Source organism: Mustelus asterias, chromosome 11 (genome assembly GCF_964213995.1).
Source record: "Mustelus asterias chromosome 11, sMusAst1.hap1.1, whole genome shotgun sequence".
NCBI classification, from domain to species: Eukaryota; Metazoa; Chordata; class Chondrichthyes; order Carcharhiniformes; family Triakidae; genus Mustelus; species Mustelus asterias.
Genome location: NC_135811.1, coordinates 4,888,954 through 4,908,214, shown reverse-complemented (window position 1 = coordinate 4,908,214; position 19,261 = coordinate 4,888,954). Strand labels below are relative to the sequence as shown.

General features: G+C 47.5%; 1 protein-coding gene across 1 annotated transcript in view; it reads left to right on the top strand.

The window, feature by feature from the left end:
• The window catches only part of abcc2 (ATP binding cassette subfamily C member 2), a 109,805-nt gene extending 97,085 nt beyond the window's left edge, over nt 1–12,720 (top strand). The window contains exons 29-32 of the mRNA XM_078223078.1: nt 910–1,068; nt 4,518–4,684; nt 9,740–9,934; nt 12,118–12,720. Coding sequence (XP_078079204.1) covers nt 910–1,068; nt 4,518–4,684; nt 9,740–9,934; nt 12,118–12,247 — 651 coding nt within the window. The 3' untranslated portion in view covers nt 12,248–12,720. The remainder of the gene's footprint in view (nt 1–909; nt 1,069–4,517; nt 4,685–9,739; nt 9,935–12,117) is intronic.
• Nucleotides 12,721–19,261: the final 6,541 nt, after the last annotated feature.

Here is a 19,261-nt window from a genome sequence, read left to right as displayed (position 1 = left end):
AAGGGAGAGACTGGGGGATAAATGAATGCATGGGGTTTCCCACTCCCCATTGCTGTCCAGTTAAAGTTATGATGCACTGCACAGTCGAATAGCTTTCACAAGGGAGTGTCCCCATTAAGAACATAGCCAACACCACTCTTCATGTGTAGTTTTAATTGTTGTTCCACAACTGGTATTGTTGAGAATCTATCATAAGAACATAAGAAATAGGAGCAGGAGTAGGCCATCTGGCCCTTCGAGCCTGCCCCGCCATTCTAACCTGATAAGCACAAGATGAAAATCATCAGCTTGACTCCTACACAGCAATACTCAAATTCTACATTACCAAATCATTACTTTGTCTATTAAAATTATTTTGAATAGGGGCAGTATCTGAACTCTCTTAACCATGTGCGTGTCTGCTCTCTCTCTCTCTCAGACAGGAGTATGTCTCTCTGTCTCAGACAGGAGTGTGTCTCTCTGTCTCAGACAGGTGTGTGTCTCTCTGTCTCAGACAGGAGTGTGTCTCTCTGTCTCAGACAGGTGTGTGTGTCTCTGTCTCAGACAGGAGTGTGTCTCTCTGTCTCAGACAGGTGTGTGTCTCTCTGTCTCAGACAGGAGTGTGTCTCTCTGTCTCAGACAGGAGTGTGTCTCTCTGTCTCAGACAGGAGTGTGTCTCTCTGTCTCAGACAGGTGTGTGTGTCTCTGTCTCAGACAGGAGTGTGTCTCTCTGTCTCAGACAGGAGTGTGTCTCTCTGTCTCAGACAGGAGTGTGTCTCTCTGTCTCAGACAGGTGTGTGTCTCTCTGTCTCAGACAGGAGTGTGACTCTCTGTCTCAGACAGGTGTGTGTCTCTCTGTCTCAGACAGGTGTGTGTGTCTCTGTCTCAGACAGGTATCTGATGATATTTCTCTCTCTCTATCTGCTGCAGATTGGCATTGTGGGTAGGACTGGGGCTGGCAAATCCTCTTTGGCCAACTGTCTATTCCGCATCATTGAATCAGCTGGAGGGAAGATCCTCATTGACGGACTGGACATCTCCAGCATTGGGCTGCAGGATCTGAGACAGAGACTCACCATCATCCCACAGGTAAGGAGGCTTTTGCATTTCCATAGCACCTTTCACCAGCTCAGAATGTCCGAAGGTGTTTTGAAATGTTGTTACTGGTGTAATGTTGAGAAAGGTGATAACTGCTTTTTGCACAGTAAGATCCCACAAACATTGATGTGATAATGAACAGATCGTCTGCTCCTCTGTGATGTTGGTTGAGGGATTGATATTGATCAGACGCTGGGAGGTCACACCATATTCATCAGCAAAAGATTTTATTTCATTCATTGTTAATGATCTACTGGTGGTCATTTAGACTCTGGGCTGCTTCCTATAGATTGGAGGGTAGCTAATGTAAGCCCACTATTCAAAAAGGGAGGTAGAGAGAAAACAGGGAACTATAGACCAGTCAGCCCAATGTTGGTACTGATTTGACTTGATTTATTATTGTCACATGTAGTAGTGTACAGTGAAAAATACTGTTTCTTGCTTGCTATACAAACAAAGCATACCGTTCATAGAGAAGGAAAGGAGAGAGTGCACTGGGGAAGTTGCTAAAGTCCATTATCAAGGATTTCATAACTCAGCATTCGGAAGGCAGTGATATAATCAGACAAAGTCAGCATGGATTTACAAAAGGGAAATCATGCTTGAGGAATCTATTGGAATTCTTTGAGGATGTAACTAGTAGAGTTGACTGAGGAGAACCAGTGGATGTGGCTTATTTAAACTTTCAGAAGGCTTTCGACAAGGTCTCACATAACAGATACTACTATGTAAAGTTAAAGCACATGGGATTGTAGGTAATATCTTGACATGGATGGAAAGCTGGTTAGCAGATAGGAAGCAAAGAGCTGGCATAAATGGGTCATTTTCTGATTAGCCGTCAGTGACTAGTGGGGTTCCGCAGGGTTCTGTGCTGGGACCCCAACTGTTCAGATTATACATTAATGATTTGGAAGAGGGAACTGAATGTATTATCTCCAAATTTGCAGATGATACAAAGTTGGGTGGGAGGGTCCTGGCTTGGGTAACTGTGTGGAGCTTGCACATACTCCCCGTGTCTGCGTGGGTCTCCTCCAGGTGCTCCGGTTTCTTCCCACAGTCTGAAAGATGTGCTGGTTAGGTGCATTGGCCGTGCTAAATTCTCCCTTAGTGTACCTGAACAGGCCTTGGAGTGTGGCGACTAGGGGATTTTCACAGTAACTTCATTGCAGTGTTAATGTAAGCCTACCTGTGACACTAATCAGTAAAACACTAACCATCAATTTAAGATAATCCATTGACCTCTGTAACGTGACTCATTTACATTTGAACCTTGTGCCTTTTTTAAGCTTGTGGAGCCTATAGTTCCCCATTGCTTTCTCCATAGTAACAGCCAATAAGAGTGGACTTGCCAACCAATCAGCATCCTTTTAGCGTGTAATATAAATTGGGATTGTTTTTCTGTGACAACCTTGACATGACCCGATGGCCACATCTTTCACTGGATAGAATTCAGGAGCAGGAATCCTGGCTGATTCTCCTCAATAACCCAATCAGCAGAGCCGGTGTGAGTCAGAGATTCAATCTGGAAGCTCAGTGCTCTGTTAGGCTGCGGACATCAGGTGTCAGAGCAACCTTCACGTCATCTTCCTCCCAGCTTTATATTAAATCATATGGTACAGGAGGCCATTCGGCCCATCGTGTTGGTGGCAGCTCTTGGAAAGAGCAATCAGTCCCAGCACTCTCAACTCTTTCCCCATCACTGGGTAAATCCCACCCCCAATTTATTGAAACTTTTGAAAGTCAGGCAATACATTCCTCGCTGCACTTTTAAAAAATGTCTCTCCATCACTGCAAAGGCTTTGACAAGGTACCGCATGGTAGGTTGTTACATAAGGTTAAGTCTCATGGGATCCAGGGTGAGGTATCTAAATGGATACAAAATTGGCTTCTTGACAGAAGCCAGAGGGTGGTTGTAGAGAATTGTTTTTCAAACTGGAGGCCTGTGACCAGCGGTGTGCCTCAGGGACCAGTGCTGGGTCCACTGTTATTTGTCATTTATATTAATGATTTGGATGAGAATATAGGAGGCATGGTTAGTAAGTTTGCAGATGACACCAAGATTGGTGGCATGGTGGACAGTGAAGAAAGTTATCTCCAATTGCAACGGGATCCTGATCAATTGGGCCAGTGGGCTGACGAATGGCAGATGGAGTTTAATTTAGACAAATGCGAGGTGATGCATTTTGGTTGATTGAACCAGGGCAGGACTTACTCTGTTAATGGTAGGGCGTTGGGGAAAGTTACAGAACAAAGAGATCTCGGGGTACATGTTCATAGCTCCTTGAAAGTGGAGTCACAGGTGGACAGAATGGTGGAGAAGGCATTCGGCATGCTTGGTTTCATCGGTCAGAACATTGAATACAGGAGTTGGGACGTCTTGTTGAAGTTGTACAAGACATTGGTAAGGCCACACTTGGAATAGTGTGTACAATTCTGGTCACCTTATTATAGAAAGGATATTATTAAACTAGAAAGAGTGCAGAAAAGATTTACTAGGATGCCATCGGGACTTGATGGATTGAGTTATAAGGAGAGGCTGGATAGACTGGGACTTTTTTCTCTGGAACGTAGGAGGCTTAGGGGTGATATTGTACGGCTCTACAAAATAATGAGGGGCACAGATCAGCTAGATAGTCAATATCTTTTCCCAAAGGTAGGGATGTTTAAAACTAGAGGGCACAGGTTTAAGGTGAGAGGAGAGAGATACAAAAGTGTCCAGAGGGGCAATTTTTTCACACAGAGGGAGGTGAGTGTCTGGAATACGCTGCCAGAGGCAGTAGTAGAGGCGGGTACAATTTTGTCTTTTAAAAAGCATTTAGATAGTTACATGGGTACGATGGGTATTGAGGGATATGGGACAAATGCGGGCAATTGGGATTAGCTTCGCGGTTTTTTTAAAAAAAGGGCGGCATGGACAAGTTGGGCCAAGGGGCCTGTTTCCATGCTGTAAACCTCTATGACTCTATCTTCCCTTTTGTCTTTTGTCACTTATTTGAACTCTGTTTCTCCTGCTTTACTGACCCTCCAATGGCTGGGAACAGCCCCTCACCATGGGTTTTGCGAACCTCATTATCATAATTAAGATTTGAACAGAACATTCCCAGTCTCTCCACCTACTCAAAGGACAAAAGCACAATCTTCTCTGCACCCTTCCTAAGTTGTTGATAACTTTCTTAAATTGTATTTTAAGTTTAAGTTTATTTATTAGTGCCATGAGTAGGCTTATATTATGCAATGAAGTTACTGTGAAAATCCCCTAGTTGCCACACTCCAGCACCTGTTCGGGTACACTGAGGGAGAATTTAGCACGGCCAATGTCCTTACCAGCACGTCTTTCAGATGACATGTTTGCAAATCTCACCCTATAAGTTGGGAATGTTCGATTTGGGGAGTTGAGTGCAGTGGAATCCACTGAAACACCTCAATTCTTTTGTTCTCAGGATCCCATCCTGTTCTCGGGTACGATCCGGATGAACCTGGACCCATTCAACAGATACACGGATGAGGAAGTGTGGAGATCTTTGGAGCTGGCTCACCTGAAGCAATACGCTGCCGGATTATCCAGCCAGCTCCAGCATGAGGTGTCCGAGGGAGGAGAGAATCTCAGGTATGTTCAGTACTGGCCAATCGGAGGGGCAGGAGCCAGGCTGCTTGGGAAGGTGCAGAGGCTTTTGGTTGTAGTGTCAAAGTGAACTTCCTATGGAACTGGGCTCAACCCTCAGAGCCGGAGTGCTGACAGCCAATCAGAGATGGGGAAGGGATGACCATGGTTCACGATGTGGGGGAGTTTCTGTGGTTGGTCGAGGCTAGACTTGTTCAGCAGTGAGATCGGAAAATCTTGTGAGAATGTCGTGGTCACGTTTCCCAGTGACGGAAATCCAGGATGTGATGGTGTCCGTCTCCTCCTCACGCCTCCACCCTCCTCCCCTCCACCCCCGTCAATGGAGGGCCGCGTTTCGTGCTGTCAAATGTCAGGAACTTAATTTGAATAAATTTGCATCTCATTATTATGGCCACACACCGAAATCACCCCCACCGTATCCAGTTTAAATCCCACCTCGGCATCTTCAGAACGGTGTGATTTACAACTGCCTTTAGGGGGAGTAGCAGTATTAGTTAGAGAGCATATTACAGTGGTGCAGAGGGAGGACAATTCAGAGGGGTCGTGTAACGAGTCACTGTGGGTGGAGCTCAGAAACAGGAAGGGCGCAGTCACTATGTTGGGGGTATACTACAGGCCCCCCAACAGCCCAAGGGAAGTGGAAGAACGGATATGTCAGGAGATACTGGATAGGTGCAGGAAAAATAGGGTTGTTGCAGTGGGAGACTTCTATTTCCCTGGTATAGACTGGAAATCGCTGAGAGCTGGGACTCTGAATGGGGAGGAATTTGTAAAATGCGTACAGGAAGGTTCTTTGGAACAATATGTAGATAGCCCGACTACAGAGGGGGCTATACTGGACCTGGTACTGGGGAATGAGCCCGGTCAGGTCTTCAAAGTTTCAGTAGGGGAACATGTGGCAAATAGTGACCACAATTCTGTTAGCTTTAGGATAGCGATGGAAAAGGATGAGTGGTGTCCCAAGGGTAAGGTGTTGAATTGGGGGAAGGCTAACTTTAGTGGGATTAGGCAGAAATTGGCAACTGTTGATTGGGAGAGACTGTTTGAGGGTAAATCCACATCTGGCATGTGGGAGTCTTTTAAGGAACAGTTGTTAGGGCTACAGGACAGGCATGTGCCTGTAAAAAAGGATAGGAAGGGTAGGATTCGAGAACCATGGATAACCAGGGAAATTGAGGGACTGGTCAAAAAGAAAAGAGAGGCGTACGTTAGGTCCAGGCAGCTAAAAACGGAGGGAGCTCTGGAGGAATACAAAGAAAGTAGGAAAGAACTTAAACGAGGAATTAGAAGGGAAAAAGGGGTCACGAAATGTCCTTGGCAGTCAGGATTAAGGAGAATCCCAAGGCATTTTATTCATACGTTAGGAACAAAAGGGTTGTCAGGGAAAAAATCGGACCTCTCAGGGACAAAAGTGGGGAATTATGTTTAGAGCCCAAAGAAGTAGGGGAGATCCTAAATGAATACTTTGTGTCGGTATTCACAAAGGAGAGGGATGTGTTGACTGGGAGTGTCTCGGAGGGGAGTGTTGAACCGTTAGAGAAAATCTCCATTACAAGGGAGGAAGTGTTAGGTTTTTTAGAGAATATAAAGACTGACAAATCCCCAGGGCCTGATGGAATCTATCCAAGGCTGCTCAGGGAGACGAGAGATGAAATCGCTGGGCCTCCGACACAAATCTTTGTCTCACCACTGGGCACAGGTGAGGTCCCAGAGGATTGCTGGATAGCTAATGTGGTCCCGTTATTTAAGAAGGGTAGGAAGGATAACCCGGGTAATTATAGGCCAGTGAGCTTGATGTCCGTGGTAGGGAAGTTGTTGGAGAGGATTCTTAGAGATAGGATGTATGCGCATTTAGAAAGGAATAAACTCATTCACGATAGTCAGCATGGTTTTGTGAGAGGGAGGTCATGCCTCACTAACCTGGTGGAGCTTTTTGAAGAAGTGACTAGAATGGGTGACGAGGGAAGGGCTGTGGATGTCGTCTATATGGACTTTAGTAAAGCGTTTGACAAAGTACCTCATGGTAGGTTGGTGCAAAAGGTTGGATTTCATGGGATAAAGGGGGAGGTGGCTAGATGGGTGGAGAACTGGCTTGGTCACAAAATAAGAAGTTTAACAACACCAGGTTAAAGTCCAACAGGTTTATTTGGTAGCAAAAGCCACACATGCTTTCGGAGCTCCAAGCCCCTTCTTCAGGTGAGTGGGAATTCTGTTCACAAACAGGGCACTGTTGGGGAGCACTTCAGCGGTCATGGGCATTTGGCCTCTGATATTCGGGTAAGCGTTCTCCAAGGCGGCCTTCGCGACACACGATGGCGCAGAGTCGCTGAGCAGAAACTGATAGCCAAGTTCCGCAAACACGTGGATGGCCTCAACCGGGATATTGGGTTCATGTCACACTATTTGTAACCCCCACAGTTGCGTGGACCTGCAGAGTTTCACTGGCTGTCTTGTCTGGAGACAATACACATCTTTTTAGCCTGTCTTGATGCTCTCTCCACTCACGTTGTTTTGTTTCTTAAAGACTTGATTAGTTGTAAGTATTCGCATTCCAACCATTATTCATGTAAATTGAGTTTGTGTCTTTATATGCCCTGTTTGTGAACAGAATTCCCACTCACCTGAAGAAGGGGCTTGGAGCTCCGAAAGCTTGTGTGGCTTTTGCTACCAAATAAACCTGTTGGACTTTAACCTGGTGTTGTTAAACTTCTTACTGTGTTTACCCCAGTCCAACGCCGGCATCTCCACATCTTGGTCACAGAAATCAGAGGGTGGTAGTGGAAGGGTCTTTTTCCGGCTGGAGGTCTGCAGGGCTCTGTATTGGGACCTCTGCTGTTTGTGATTTATATAAACGATCTGGAAGAAGGTGTAACTGGGGTGATCAGTAAGTTTGCAGACGACACGAAATTGGCTGGACTTCAGATAGTGAGGAGCATTGTCAGAGGCTACAGAAGGATATAGATAGGCTGGAAATTTGGGCAAAGAAATGGCAGATGGAGTTCAATCCAGATAAATGCGAAGTGATGCATTTTGGTAGAGCTAATGTAGGGGGGAGCTATACGATAAATGGCAGAACCATAAAGGGTGTAGATACGCAGAGGGACCTGGGTGTGCAAGTCCACAGATCCTTGAAGGTGACGTCACAGGTGGAGAAGGTGGTGAAGAAGGCATATGGCATGCTTGCCTTTATAGGACAGGGCATAGAGTATAAAAGTTGGGGTCTGATATTGCAGTTGTATAGAACGTTGGTTCGGCCGCATTTGGAATACTGTGTCCAGTTCTGGTCGCCACACTACCAGAAGGACGTGGAGGCTTTGGAGAGAGTACAGAGGAGGTTTACCAGGATGTTGCCTGGTATGGAGGGGTTTAGTTACGAGGAGAGATTGGGTAAACTGGGGTTGTTCTCACTGGAAAGACGGAGGATGAGGGGAGACCTAATAGAGGTGTATAAAATTATGAAAGGCATAGATAGGGTGAATGGTGGGAAGCTTTTTCCCAGGTCGGTGGTGACGTTCACGAGGGGTCATAGGTTCAAGGTGAAGGGGGGGAGGTTTAACACAGATATCAGAAGGACGTATTTTACACAGAGGGTGGTGGGGGCCTGGAATGCGCTGCCGGGCAAGGTGGTGGAGGCGGGCACACTGGGAACGTTTAAGACTTATCTAGATAGCCACATGAACAGAGTGGGAATAGAGGGATACAAAAGAATGGTCTAGTTTGGACCAGGGAGCGGCGCGGGCTTGGAGGGCCGAAGGGCCTGTTCCTGTGCTGTATTGTTCTTTGTTCTTTACTAGCTGTGCACCTGGCAACCTGAACCCTGAGGGGAATCATGATGTGGAGATGCCGGCGTTGGACTGGGGTAAACACAGTAAGAAGTTTAACAACACCAGGTTAAAGTCCAACAGGTTTATTTGGTAGCAAAAGCCTGTGTGGCTTTTGCTACCAAATAAACCTGTTGGACTTTAACCTGGTGTTGTTAAACTTCTTACCCTGAGGGGAAGCCAGAGGTGAGTTCACACAACTCAGCACAGTGCTCGCGAGGATCCCTGACAGGACGCAGCGCTGCGGATTCACACGGGGTGTGTGTCACAGGCAAGTCTCCAATGCGGCCTCTTCCCAGCAGGAGAGGGAAAGGGGGTGCAGGGGATGTGAAGAAATCAGCCACGACTTGGAAACACATTTCGAGACTGAACATCCCTCCGCAGCTGAGACCGTTAAGCATCAGCCCAATTGCCATACTTGGAGTCTGGCTTCTGATGCACTTATGGCCATTCAAGCAACGCTAATTCTTGACGGCGCCACTGATTCCTCCTGAATGTTTAACCCCTTGGGCACAGGCTGCAAATTAAGCTGTGTTTTATGGGGCTACAGAATAATCGGGTGACTGGGTAAGTTAGAGGACCCTTTGTGAGAGGCGTGCGTGGAGCGGTCACTGAGGTTATCACCGATGATTGTTAAGGGAACCAGTTACTCATATATGCCACCCTCTGCAAGATTTGCAACCTCAGGGACTCGGTGGGCACCCACTGCCAGTGGCATTCAGAGTACCCGCTCTGTCCAATTTCCAGGGCAGTGTCTCCTTCCAGAGCTCCACTGCTGACCCTGGTGGGATCTCTCGAGACTCCACCCAGAAATGTATCCAGGAGGTGTGGGCTGGGAGGGCCGAAGGGCCTGTTTCCGTGCTGTACTTTTCTTTGTTTATTTTATTCATTCGTGGGACATGAAACTCTCTTCCTAACAGCACAGTGGGTGTACCTACACCACAGGGACTGCAGTGAGTTCAAGAAGGCAGCTCACCACCACCTTCTCAAGGGTAATTAGGGATGTTCAATACATGCTGGCCTAGCCAATGACACTGATTCCACAGAAGAATATTAAAAATTGGATCCGTGTGTGAGAGAATGTGAGAAAGGAGGGAGCGAGAGAAAATAGGAAGGAACTTTGCTCTCTTGACCCCGAGAGCTCCTGGTGAATTTTTCTGAAAGTCATTGTGAATTGTGCTTTGGGGATTGGGGTTTGATTCTCTTCTCTCCCCCTCAGTGTGGGACAGCGGCAGTTGCTGTGCCTTGCCAGGGCACTTCTGCGGAAATCCAAAATCCTTATTCTGGACGAGGCCACAGCTGCGGTGGATCTCGAAACTGACGATCTGATCCAGAGCACCATTCGCAGAGAGTTTGCAGAGTGTACTGTGCTTACCATTGCTCACCGTCTCCATACCATCATGGACAGCACCAGGTAAAGAACCCCATCACATCTCCCACACCCACAGTTCTTTATTATTGATTCATAGGATGTGGGTGTCGCTGGTTGGCCAGCATTTATTGCCCATCCTTAGTTACCCTTGGCTAGGCCATTTCAGAGGGCAGTTGAGAGTCAACCACATTGCTATGGCTCTGGAGTCACATGTAGGCCAAGTAAGGACAACAGATTTCCTTCCCTAAAGGACATTGGTGAACCAGATGGGTTTTTCCAAAAATCGACAATGGATTCATGGTCATCAATAGATTCTTAATTCCAGATATTTTTTATTGAACTCGAATTCCACCATCTGCTGTGGTGGGATTCGAACCCAGGTCCCCAGAACATTCGCTGAGTTTCTGAATTAATAGTCAAATGATAATACCACTAGGTCATCACCTCGAGTATGTCCAGCCAATGACATACCCTTTTGCAGTGGGGTTACTGTCGTAACGTAGGAAACACAGCACCCAGTTGACACACCATAAGACCATAAGACATAGGAGCAGAATTAGGCCACTTGGCCCATCGAGTCTGCTCCGCCATTCAATTATGGCTGACATTTTTCTCATCCCCATTCTCCTGCCTTTTCTCCATAACCCCTGATCCCCTTATTCATCAAGAACCTATCTATCTCTGTCTTAAAGACACTCAATGACCTGGCCTCCACCGCCTTCTGCGGCAAAGAGTTCCACAGATTCACCACTCTCTGGCTGAAGAAATTCCTCCTCATCTCTGTTTTAAAGGATCGTCCCTTTAGCCTGAGGTTCTGCCCTCTGGTTCTAGTTTTTCCTACTAGTGGAAACATCTTCTCCACGTCCACTCTATCCAGGCCTCGCAGTATCCTGTTTCAATAAGATCCCCCCTCATCCTTCTAAACTCCCAACGAGTACAGACCCAGAGTCCTCAAACCATTCCTCATACGATAAACACACAGCAAGATCCCACAAACAGTAACCTGATGATGAGCAGATAATCTGGTTAATGATGTTGATTAGCTGAGTTCCATCCTGTCCCTGTGTTTCTCTCTCATCTACTTCCGCCCACACTGGCCAACATATGGGCAAGTTGGGGAGATGGTGGCATAGTGTTAATGTCACTGGACCACAGAGGCCCAGGCTAATATCCCGAGGGTCATGGGTTCAAATCCCACCACAACAGCCAGTGAGAATTCAGTTAATAAATCTGCAATTGAAAGCTCGTCTCAATAATAGTGACCGTGAAACTTCACCAATTGTCGGAAAAACCCATTTGCTTCATTCATGTCCTTTAAGGAAGGAAATCTGCCGTCCTTACCTGGTCTGGCCTACATGTGACTCCAGACCCACAGACATGTTAACTGCCCTCAGAAATGCTCAGTTTAAGGGCAATTAATGGTGGCAGGTGGTTAGCACTGCTGCCTCACAGTGCTAGGGACCCAGGTTCGATTCCCGGCTTGGGTCACTGTCTGTGTGGAGTTTGCATGTTCTCCCCGTGTCTGCGTGGGTTTCCTCCGGGTGCTCCGGTTTCCTCCCACAGTCTAAAAACGTGTAGGTTAGGTGAACTGGCCATGCTAAATTCTCCCTCAGTGTACTCAAACAGGGGCCGGAGTGTGGCGACTAGGGGATTTTCACAGTAACTTCATTGCAGTGTTAATGTAAGCCCATTTGTGACACTAATAAATAAACGTTTTTTAAGGATGGGCAATAAATACTGGCTTTGCTAACAATGCCCATATCCCATGAAAAAATAAAGAAAGTGGACATATACACACCATACAAAGGCTTTTCTCAGAAGGTCAAGGGTTCTTTAATAGTGAAATGGCCTCAGAGTTTAAGTCTTTTCTATTTATAATTCTGGATTGGGATCTGATATTCAGGAATGGCGGATGGAGCAGCAATTTATACTTAAGGAAAATAGGCAAGTCAATGCTGATTGGCTGATGCATTGCCATGGAGATAGCAAGAGGGACTATTGGCTCCTCGAGCTCCTGGATAGTTTTGAAAAGGTGCAAGCCTGGAACACCTTTCTTGTGCCTGTTTCTCCTGTGTATAAATTGTTATTGTTTGAAATTTTGTACTCTTGTGTTTGTCCTGATGAGTGCAAGATGAAAAGCTTCAGTAACCTGTCTCTCTCGCCAGCAGTGTCTGCGTTCTGTGTTACCAAGTACAATAATCTCTCTTTGCCTTGTGTTGTGATAGGGTGATGGTTTTGGATGCTGGAAGAATCATTGAATTTGATGCTCCCTCCACTCTGCTCCGAAGCCAAGGACATTTCTGTTCTATGGCAAAAGATGCCGGCATAACATTGACAGAGGACACCGGGCTGTGAGGGTCTTGCTGGGCATGGCAACGCAGTGTTGGTGACAGCGGGACAGCAGTCGGATGGAAGGAGGTCGGCTTCAATGCCCAAGTATCAATGCTGTACAATTCAGTGACCTGAGGCGTCTGGACTCTACAACAAGCTTCCCAAATCTCCTTTCTTACCTTTAAATATGAGAATGACTTGGAATAAAACATTGATGATTTGTGACATGTGGAAACTTCAGTATGGCTGGAATTGTATCAATGACGTCGAGCAAGCCAAATGTGCAAGACGTAGGAACCGTACCCTGGTTTGGTGTAACAGGACAGTCGACGATGGATTGAGATTTAACAGCAAGTCTACTGCACTCTTAAGTCACCTTCCAATAAAGCACCACACCTTTCATAGAATCCCGACAGTGCCAAGAACCATTCGGCCCATCGAGCCTGCACCGACAACAATCCCACCCAGGCCCTATTCCCGTAAACCATGTTTTGATTTGATTTATTATTGTCACATGTATTAACATACAGTGAAAAGTATTGTTTCTTGCGCGCTAAATAGACAAAGCATACCGTTCATAGAGAAGGAAAGGAGAGAGTGCAGAATGTAGTGTTAGAGTCATAGCTCGGGTTTAGAGAAAGATCAACTTAGTGCAGGGTAGGTCCATTCAAAAGTCTAATGGTAGCAGGGAAGAAGCTGTTCTTGAGTCGGTTGGTACGTAAGCTCAGACTTTTGCATCTTTTTCCCGACGGAAGAAGGCGGAGGAGTGTGTATTTACTCTGCTAACCCCCCTGACACTAAGGGACAGTTTAGCACATCTGTGACCAAGGGTCATCTGGACTCGATACGTCAGTTCTTTTCTCTCCTTACAGATGCTGCCAGACCTGCTGAGCTTTTCCAGTATTTTCTCTTTTTGTTTCAGATTCCACAGTAATTTGCTTTTCGCACATCTTTGACATGTGGGAGGAAACCGGAGCACCCAGAGGCAACTCATACAGACACAGGGAGAAGGTGCAAACTCCACTCCGACAGTGACCTGAGGGCGGGAATTGAACCCGGGTCCCTGGCGCTGTGAGGATGATTAAATTCTCCTCACCTGCCCCTCTCCCCGCCAAGCTCACTGCCTTCCTCTTTACCAATTCCCTAATTTTCTTGTTTTCAAACCCCTTCCCTGGCCTTACCCCTCCCTATCCTTGTAACCTTCTCCAGCCCCCCCATACCTCTCTGTGCTCCTCCTAATCTGACTCCTTGAGCACCCCTGGTTCGAATCACCCCCTCCATTGGAAGGGTTGGGGGTGGGGGTGCCTGGGTCTTGGGCTCTGGAGTTCCCTCCCCTGACTCTCCTCTTTTCAACGTACCTTCCTGCCTATGCTTTTGGTCATCCATCCTAACATCTCCCCATGTGGCTGGGTGGCAGAGTTTGTTTGAGAATGGCTCATGGAGCGCTTTTGCACATTGCGCTATGTCAAAGGTGCTACATAAATTCAAATTGTTGTTGGTGTATTGGTGTAATCACTGTGTACTGGGGATTCTCACAGTAACTTCATTGCATTGTTAATGTAAGCCTACATGTGACTAATGAATAAAATTTACTGTTACAGACAAAAGTCTCAGCTCTCTGAGTGTAAACGCGAGAATTCCTAAGCTTCAGAGCACTGTGTTACTGTGAAAGGTGTGTGCAGTGCGGGGATAGATCACGCCTGGTTGCATAATGGTTGATGGATCAGATTGAGGTTATTGGCAGCCCCACAGTCACAGGATCACATTTCCACGTTACACAATAAATTCTGTCTGTCCCATTACTGTTCCAGTATAACGCTGAGTGTGGGAAGGCAGGAATGGAAGACTGGATTTAATGTTGAGTAATGTGGCTTCACTGCACTCTGTGTTAATTAAACTCAACTCCTCCTTTTGGCTCTGAGCGTTATTGGATTGTGACTGTCTGGAGGAGGTGGGTGTGTGGGAGTGTGTATGTGTGCATGTGGGGGGAGGTGTGTGTGGGGGAGGTGTGTGTGTGTGGGGAGGTGTGGGGGAGGTGTGTGGGAGGTGGGTGTGGGGGAGGTGTGTGGAGGAGGTGTGTAGGCGTGGGGGGGGGGGGGGGGAGGTAGAAGTGTGTGTGGGGGGAGGTGGGTGTGTGTGTGCTCACTCACAACATCAACTTCTTTCTCAAGAAGCTATTATTGAGAAAGCGGCAGGAAGGAAAGAATCTTTATTTCAGAATATCACTGAGGGAGTCAGGGCGCAGTTACTGGGGCAAAGGGGGGGGGGGAGGGGCAGAGAGAGAGAGACATGTACCAGGGTTCAGGGACTGTGTGGAGTGACTGGTCACTCCGCACAGACTGGGAGTTCTGGAGGAATACAAAGAAAGTAGGAAAGAACTCAAACGAGGAATTAGAAGGGCAAAAAGGGGTCATGAAATGTTCTTGGCAGACAGGATTAAGGAGAATCCCAAGGCATTTTATTCATACGTTAGGAGCAAAAGGGTTGTCAGGGAAAAAATCGGACCTCTCAGGGACAAAAGTGGGGAATTATGCTTGGAGCCCAAAGAAGTAGGGGAGATCCTAAATGAATACTTTGCGTCGATATTCACAAAGGAGAGGGATGTGTTGACTGGGAGTGTCGCAGATGGGAGTGTTGACCCGTTAGAGAAAATCTCCATTATAAGGGAGGAAGTGTTAGATTTTTTAGGGAATATAAAGACTGACAAATCCCCAGGGCCTGATGGAATCTATCCAAGGCTGCTCAGGGAGACGAGAGATGAAATTGCTGGGCCTCTGACGCAAATCTTTGTCTCGTCACTGGACACCGGTGAGGTCCCAGAGGATTGGAGGATAGCTAATGTGGTCCCGTTATTTAAGAAGGGTAGGAAGGATAACCCGGGAAATTATAGGCCGGTGAGCTTGACGTCCGTTGTCGGGAAGTTGTTGGAGAGGATTCTTAGAGATGGGATGTATGCGCATTTAGAAAGGAATAAACTCATTAACGATAGTCAGCATGGTTTTGTGAGAGGGAAGTCATGCCTCACTAACCTGGTGGAGTTTTTTGAAGAAGTGACTAGAATGGTTGATGAGGAAAGGGCCGTGGATGTCGTCTATATGGACTTTAGTAAAGCGTTTGACAAAGTCCCCCTCATGGTAGGCTGGTGCAAAAGGTTGGATCTCATGGGATAAAGGGGAAGGTGGCTAGATGGGTGGAGAACTGGCTTGGTCACAGAAACAAGTCTCACAACACCAGGTTAAAGTCCAACAGGTTTATTTGGTAGCAAATACCATAAGCTTTCGGAGCAATGCTCCTTCGTCAGATGGAGTGGTCTCTGTTCTCATCACATCGCTCATCACTCCATCTGACGAAGGAGCATTGCTCCGAAAGCTTATGGTATTTGCTACCAAATAAACCTGTTGGACTTTAGAACATAGAACATAGAAAGCCACAGCACAAACAGGCCCTTCGGCCCACAAGTTGCGCTGATCATATCCCTACCTCTAGGCCTATCTATAGCCCTCAATCCCATTAAATCCCATGTACTCATCCAGAAGTCTCTTAAAAGACCCCAACGAGTTTGCCTCCACCACCACCGACGTCAGCCGATTCCACTCACCCACCACCCTCTGAGTGAAAAACTTACCCCTGACATCTCCTCTGTACCTACCCCCCAGCACCTTAAACCTGTGTCCTCTCGTAGCAACCATTTCAGCCCTTGGAAATAGCCTCTGAGAGTCTACCCTATCCAGACCTCTCAACATCTTGTAAACCTCTATCAGGTCACCTCTCATCCTTCGTCTCTCCAGGGAGAAGAGACCAAGCTCCCTCAACCTATCCTCATAAGGCATGCCCCCCAATCCAGGCAACATCCTTGTAAATCTCCTCTGCACCCTTTCAATGGCTTCAACATCTTTCCTGTAATGAGGTGACCAGAACTACGCGCAGTACTCCAAGTGGGGTCTAACCAGGGTCCTATAAAGCTGCAGCATTATCTCCCGACTCCTAAACTCAATCCCTCGATTAATGAAGGCTAGTACGCCGTACGCCTTCTTGACCGCATCCTCCACCTGCGAGGCCGATTTAAGAGTCCTATGGACCCGGACCCCAAGGTCCTTCTGATCCTCTACACTGCTAAGAATGGTACCCTTCATATTATACTGCTGCTTCATCCCATTGGATCTGCCAAAATGGATCACTACACACTTATCCGGGTTGAAGTCCATCTGCCACTTCTCCGCCCAGTCTTGCATTCTATCTATGTCTCGCTGCAACTTCTGACATCCCTCCAAACTATCCACAACACCACCTACCTTGGTGTCGTCAGCAAACTTACCAAACCATCCCTCCACTTCCTCATCCAGGTCATTTATGAAAATGACAAACAGCAAGGGTCCCAGAACAGATCCCTGGGGCACTCCACTGGTCACTGACCTCCATGCAGAGAAAGACCCCTCCACAGCCACTCTCTGCCTTCTGCAGGCAAGCCAGTTCTGGATCCACAAGGCAACAGCCCCTTGGATCCCATGCCCTCTCACTTTCTCAAGAAGTCTTGCATGGGGGACCTTATCGAACGCCTTGCTGAAGTCCATATAGACCACATCCACCGCTCTTCCTTCATCAATGTGTTTGGTCACATTTTCAAAGAACTCAACCAGGCTCGTAAGGCACGACCTGCCCTTGACAAAGCCGTGCTGACTACTTTTGATCATACTAAACTTCTCTAGATGATCATAAATCCTGTCTCTCAGGATCCTCTCCATCAACTTACCAACCACTGAGGTTAGACTCACCGGTCGGTAATTTCCCGGGCTGTCCCTGTTCCCTTTCTTGAATATAGGGACCACATCTGCAATCCTCCAATCCTCCGGAACCTCTCCCGTCTCCATCGACGATGCAAAGATCATCGCCAAAGGCTCCGCAATCTCCTCCCTCGCCTCCCACAGTAACCTGGGGTACATCCCATCCGGTCCCGGCGACTTACCAACCTTGATGCCATTCAATAGTTCCAACACATCCTCTTTCTTTATGTCCACATGCTCGATCCTTTCTGTCCACCGCAAACCAGCAGTACAACCATCCAGATCCCTTTCCACCGTGAATACCGAGGTAAAGTATTCATTAAGCACCTCCGCCATTTCTAACGGTTCCGCACAAACTTTTCCCCCTTCACCTTTTAAGGGTCCTATGCCTTCACATCTCATCCTTTTACTCTTGACATATTTGTAGAAAGCCTTGGGATTCTCCTTAATCTTACCCGCCAAGGTCTTCTCATGACCCCTTCTCGCTCTCCTAATTTCCTTCTTAAGCTCCTTCCTACATCCCGTATACTCCTCTAAATCCTTAACACCTCTTAGCTCTCTGAACCTTCTGTACGCCTCTCTTTTCTTATTCACCAGGTTCATCACAACCTTCGTGCACCACGGTTCCCGTACCCTACCAACACCCCCCTGTCTCATCGGAACGTTGTCATGCAGAGCTCCAGACAAACATTCCTTGAAAATCCTCCACTTTCCTTCGGTACTTTTCCCCAAGAATGCCTCCTTCCAATTTACCCGTCTAATTTCCTCCCTGATGACACTGTATTTCCCTTTACTCCAGAGAAACACTTTCCTAGCCTGCCTGATCCTATCTCTTTCCAATGCTATCGTGAAGGAGATAGAATTATGATCGCTATCCCCAAGATGCTCACCCACCGAGAGATCCTCCACCTGTCCAGGTTCATGAGCCAGCACCAGATCAAGTCCAGCCTCTCCTCTAGTAGGCTTATCCACATACTGTGTCAGGAAACTCTCCTGGACACACCTAACAAACTCCTCTCCATCCAAACCCCTAGCCCTAGGGATATTCCAATCTATGTTTGGGAAATTAAAATCTCCCATCACGACAACTCTGTTATTCCTACATCTCTCCAGGATCTGTTTCCCCATCTGCTCCTCAACATCTCTGTTACTATTGGGCGGCCTATAGAAAACACCCAGCAAAGTTACCGACCCCTTCCTGTTCTTAACCTCCACCCACAGAGACTCCGTAGTCAATCCCTCCACGGCGTCCACCTTCTCTACAGCCGTGACACTATCCCTGATCAACAGTGCCACTCCCCCCCCCTCTCTTGCCTCCCTCCCTGTCCTTCCTGAAACATCTAAAACCCGGCACCTGAAGCACCCAGTCCTGTCCCTGAGACATCCAAGTCTCCGTAATGGCCACCACATCACAATTCGAAGCAGCAATCCACGCTCTAAGCTCATCCACTTTATTCACTACACTCCTGGCATTAAAATAGACACATCTCAGACCTTCAGCCTGAGCACTTCCCTTCTCCATCACTCGTCTAACCTCCCTCTTACCCTGTCTACATTCCTTATCTATTTGCGAGCTAACCTCCTCGCTCTCAGTCCCCTCATTTCGATTCCCTCCCCCCAACCTTTCTAGTTTAAAGTCTCTCCAGTAGCCTTAGCCAACCTTCCCGCCAGGATATTGGTCCCCCTGGGATTCAAGTGCCACCCGTCTTTTTTAAACAGGTCACACCTGCCCCTAAAGAGGTCCCAATGATCCAAGTACCCAAATCCTTGTCCCTTGCTCCAGTCCCTCAGCCGCGCATTCATTCTCCACCGATTCCTGTTCTCACTCTCCCGCGGCACAGGCAGCAATCCCGAGATTACTACCTTTGCATTCCTCTTTCTCAGCTGTCTACCTAACTCCCTATATTCTCTTTTCATGACCCCTTCCCTCTTCCTACCTATGTCAGCAGTACCTATATGCATCACGACCTTCGGCTCCTCTCCCTCCCCCTTCAGGATTTCTGGGACTCGACCAGAGACATCCCGGACCCCTGCACCAGGGAGGCAAACCACCATCCGAGAGTCCCGTCTGTGTCCGCAAAAACGCCTATCTGACCCCCTCACCGTAGAGTCCCCAATTAGCACTACCCTCCTTTCCTTACCCTTTTGCACTACTGGGCCAGGCTCAGCTCCAGAGACACTGCCACCGCTGCTTCCCCCAGGTGGGCTGTCCTCCCCAGTAGTACTCAGACAACCTGGTGTTGTGAGACTTCTTACT